Genomic DNA, 4137 nt, shown 5'->3' on the forward strand with positions numbered 1-4137 from the left:
ATCTCACCTACCAAGTGCATATTTGAGAGTCATTTTGAAGTCATTAAAATCACTTTTGCCATATTCAAAATCACTACGAAATACACATTTAATCAGTCATAATTAATTTAATATTTAATTTTATGTATTTTAAATGCAATTTTCACATTATTAAAATTGATTTTAAATCATTAAAAGTATGTTTCATAGTAATTTTAAAAAGGATAAAAGTGAGATTTTAATCACTCCCAAATATCAGGTTCAAAATAAGGATTCGCTGCTTCTCATCAGCAAAAAGAAAATGTAAAGACAAGTCAATATATTCAAAATTTTTGGGCGATACTAACAATTGCTGTCATTGGCTCGAGAAATCAAAATAAGAGGATCGAACCATTTATCCTGACTGTCCAATAATCAAAGAAACAGCTAAGGGGAAATTATCTAAGTGCTGATCCCAAATTGTATCCTCCTTCTCCATTTTACATCAGAACAAACAAAGCCTCCAGCCTCAATCCTTAATCTAACATTTTATAACTCAATCCTTAATCTAACATTTTATAACTCAATCCTCTAGCCACTTATACAATGACCATGAAAATTTGTTGATTGAAACAAATCTATGTGAGGCTTCTTATATGGTCAGTCAATCTACTAGCATCAACTGATGATCATCTTCTTGAAAAATTCAGCTTGATCAGGAAAATACTCCAACAATTCATCCTTTGTAACCCATACAAAATCTTCACATTTCCCAATATTAAATTTATTGGTTGCAATCACTTGAGACTTGAAAAAGAATCGCTGGCAAACAGGAGAGATTTCGTTTAAGTAAAAGAGTAAATGACCTCATTGTACTGAATACACTCTACATAAAAGCATCAACTTTGAAGGTTAAAATATCATTCATTTTGGCCGTGTACATTGGTTTTTATTCTATTTTAGTTTCTGTCCTTTCAAATATCTAAATTTAGTTCATGTACTCCCAATAAATTTTTAAAATAACTTTAAATGGCTAAATTTAAGATTTATTGAAAGTACATGAATTAAAGTAGAACAAAATTCAAATATAGGGACCAAAATGATATTTAACCAATTCCAATTGCCAATGCTCGAAGGCTTTGAAGCTATTATATGATATAGAAATCTTAGTAGAAGACATATACCTTCAAAGGCGGAACTTGTGCAGTTTCTGTAGAAGGTACAACCATATGACCCATTGGAGCATTTCCGACAAAATATGTATGAGAAAGATCTCCAAGGATGGACTTTAGGGCAGACTCTGCACACTGTAGAACTTGAAAGTCAGACGGGTAAAATTGCAAAATAGAAAACTGAAGAGTACTGGTAGGGAACTCTTACTTTACGTAATGTCTCCTCGGTCTCGTAAACTTTTTCTGGAAAGTGCCAGACAGGTTTCTCGTCAGGTGCCCCAATAGAGGTACCATAGAGAAGAAGATAAAGTCTTCTATCAAGCGCTCTCTGCAGTGACCTAAAGGGAGAGGGGGCAGTTCAGGAATAACCAGAATGTAAATCTCACTTTTGAGCTTAGTATCTAGCAAATTAAGAACTTGGATCAGATAGCAGTGAGAAAAAGGGAGACTGTAGTTTAGAGACACCATCTAAAAACTACAGTTGTAGGGCATGAAAGACATCGACAGCCTGACAGTAACAAAGTAATATAATTTCAACATTTATTAGATATATAATGATATCTGGAAATTTTCTCATGAATCAATTATGAAAGGGATTTCCCCAGGGCTAAAACAAGTTTCACTAGTCGTCATGAAAAATAAGTAGAACTGTGGATTTAATGATGTAAAAGTACTAAAGTAAATGAGTTGAAAGCACCTAGCAGTAGCAGCATGCTCTTGATATGCACTTGCGCTATTAGGATATAGAAGTTTTTTTTTTTTTAATAAGAAATGAGAAAATAGGTTCATGCACATAGAAAAGAACTGCAAAAAATTGCAGGGAAGAAACATCACAACAATGAAGATTATTTAGCATGAACAAGAACAAAAACTCACAGATTGCATTTCTATTTCCCTCAATACTGATGCCGCATGGATAAAGAAACCTTCAAATTTCAATCTATTAATTCTAAATTATACTTGAGAGAGAGGGGGAAAAAAAAGAAAAAGAAAGAAGAGATCGCATACTTCCTATCATTTGTTTTGTCAGCTTCAGTAATCCGTGGAGCTGGAACATAATCAATTTGGTAGTCACCTTTTCCCCTGTTATCAGCAGCTCGAGTCATATAATTACCAAAAGAAATAAAAATCATATATTCTCATTTGTCCAGTGTTTGCTCATCTCCATCAATTAGCTGATTAAAAACTGATGGCACTAAGAGTTAAGATTGCCTTGTCAAAATATGAATTATGTGATGGCCTATGGGCATATGACATTGCGCTAGTGAGAGTAATAGATCAGTAATTCAAGTAACCGCAGTCATCCATTTAACAATAAACATGCACTAAGATAAGGAAAAAGGCTACAAAGTTGATCATCCTTGACCCAGATAATCTGTGCAAATGATTCGAAGAAATAGTAAATTGATCACCTAAAAGCTACATTATACTAAGCTTGCTACTAAAGGAAGCCCTAAGATTTAACAGCAAAAAGCTTCATCTTAGAAGGCTCCAAGGAAATCATAAGGTTTAACTTTACCAATAACTGATAAGTTTCTTTAATTGCTTTAGGTACCAAAAGTTATTAGTTCCAAAAGAACTTGAGGGTTATTACTTCAGTTTACAAATCAGTTAGAAATCTGCAATTGTGGTGATCAGAAACCAAAACCAACTTTCCTCAATCAGTATGGTAACGCCATCCTTTTGATAATTATATTACATTAGTACTTAAGTTATCTAACACAGATTTTCTTTACTTTCACAATTTTTTCATGCTCAAAGTTTGGACTCAACTGGTACCCTCCTATTGTCTTGCGCCTTTAAGAATAATGTAAGCTAAAATAAGAAAACTAATATCACATAATGTGGATAATGAAGTTTGACGAAATGAAAAAGTAGACTAAAAGAGCACTCTCCAGAACTTGATGTTTTAAAATAGCACAAGAATTAGAAAACTTAAAAAAGAAAGTTAAGTTAGAACAATTCGTAAACCAAAACCTTACCATTGAAACAGCCACACAAAATGATAGAACATATACCTGGCATTAGCTTTATCTAAAAATTCTTCAGGATATCTGCGCCGATATTGCTGTTGCCACCTAAACCTGAGAACAAATCGAGCAGAAATATCAGAGAGTATACCATAACAATGTTACTTGATTTAAGTGCGAGCTTATAATAGCTATAATACATTAATCACGTCGTTCAAATTCCAATTCCTGATAACTTCCTATCCTAATGGAAATCAAGTCAAGATACAGCAACTATTTCCGTCAAAATAAGAAATAAAAGCAAAAAATACCTACTTGAACTCCTGAAATGCATAGACGACGGGGTCAATCTTCGGAATCACGACTGGCAGCCTCTCGAACAGTACAGACGCTACAATTTTCTCAGAATTTGTCGAAAATCGTCGCCTCTTCACGAGCTGACCGGCAAAACCGAAAGATCTCTGCATTCTGAAGTTCAGAGAATCACACACGACCGATTAGAGAAAAAAGAAACAGCGATTCATAAACCATACAATAAAGTTTGAGGGAAATGATACTAGAACTTGCATTGAAGTTCTCAGAACAGGTATAATTAATATTGAACACGCATTCATAAGCTACCATTGAAATGCTTTTCACATGGAAACTGAAGAAAGCGCGAAGAGTTCACCTGAGAATGAGAGGGTGACCGTCGACGGCGAGGGTTGCGCTTTGGTAAACCTCCTCCTGATGTTCTGGTTTTCTTAACTGGGCCGCCGGAGGTTGCGTACACTATGGGCTTTGGGCCGATCTTAACCATTGGGCTTCTTTTGGCAATGGGAGTGTCATTTGGTAAATTACATTTTTCACCCTAAATTTTGAAACTCATTTTTTTTGATAAATTACATTTTCATCTTTCATAACCAATCATGGAAGTTCTTAACTAGATTTCAAACATAAAAAATAATTTTATAAAAACTATATATATTTTTTGTTTTCAAGGCCTAGAATTTTGAAAATACTCATAAGCCATAGATAATAAAACAAATAATCATAGT

The 4137-nt window shown here is 33.9% G+C and overlaps 1 protein-coding gene across 3 annotated transcripts; it reads right to left on the reverse strand.

Moving 5' to 3' along the window:
* Window positions 1–281: 281 nt before the first annotated feature.
* Window positions 282–3895, reverse strand: DECOY (decoy). 3 transcript variants are annotated; one of them, XM_039041075.2, is made up of 7 exons: window positions 3771–3895; window positions 3416–3568; window positions 3149–3214; window positions 2139–2213; window positions 1339–1468; window positions 1143–1265; window positions 282–780 (listed from the first exon to the last, which is right to left on the reverse strand). In XM_039041075.2, exons 2-7 carry the CDS (start codon window positions 3565–3567, stop codon window positions 637–639), a joined length of 690 nt encoding a protein of 229 aa, XP_038897003.1. In that variant the 5' UTR covers window position 3568; window positions 3771–3895; the 3' UTR covers window positions 282–636. The 3 variants fall into 3 exon arrangements, with proteins under 3 accessions (XP_038897003.1, XP_038897002.1, XP_038897004.1); XM_039041074.2 differs by having other exon boundaries at window positions 3668–3796; XM_039041076.2 differs by having other exon boundaries at window positions 3722–3794.
* Window positions 3896–4137: the final 242 nt, after the last annotated feature.

The sequence above is a fragment of the Benincasa hispida genome, chromosome 9 (assembly GCF_027475165.1).
Source record: "Benincasa hispida cultivar pf3 chromosome 9, pf3_genome.v1.1, whole genome shotgun sequence".
Lineage (NCBI taxonomy): Eukaryota > Viridiplantae > Streptophyta > Magnoliopsida > Cucurbitales > Cucurbitaceae > Benincasa > Benincasa hispida.

Excerpts from the sequence above, each read along its gene's own strand:
- DECOY (XM_039041074.2), bottom strand. The coding sequence starts at position 3,714 with ATGAATGCGTGTTCAATATTAATTATACCTGTTCTGAGAACTTCAAT. Across the intron at positions 3,215-3,415 it reads TATGCATTTCAGGAGTTCAA|GTTTAGGTGGCAACAGCAAT; the intron begins GTAGGTATTTTT and ends ATTTGTTCTCAG. Across the intron at positions 1,266-1,338 it reads CCGAGGAGACATTACGTAAA|TGTGCAGAGTCTGCCCTAAA; the intron begins GTAAGAGTTCCC and ends CAAGTTCTACAG.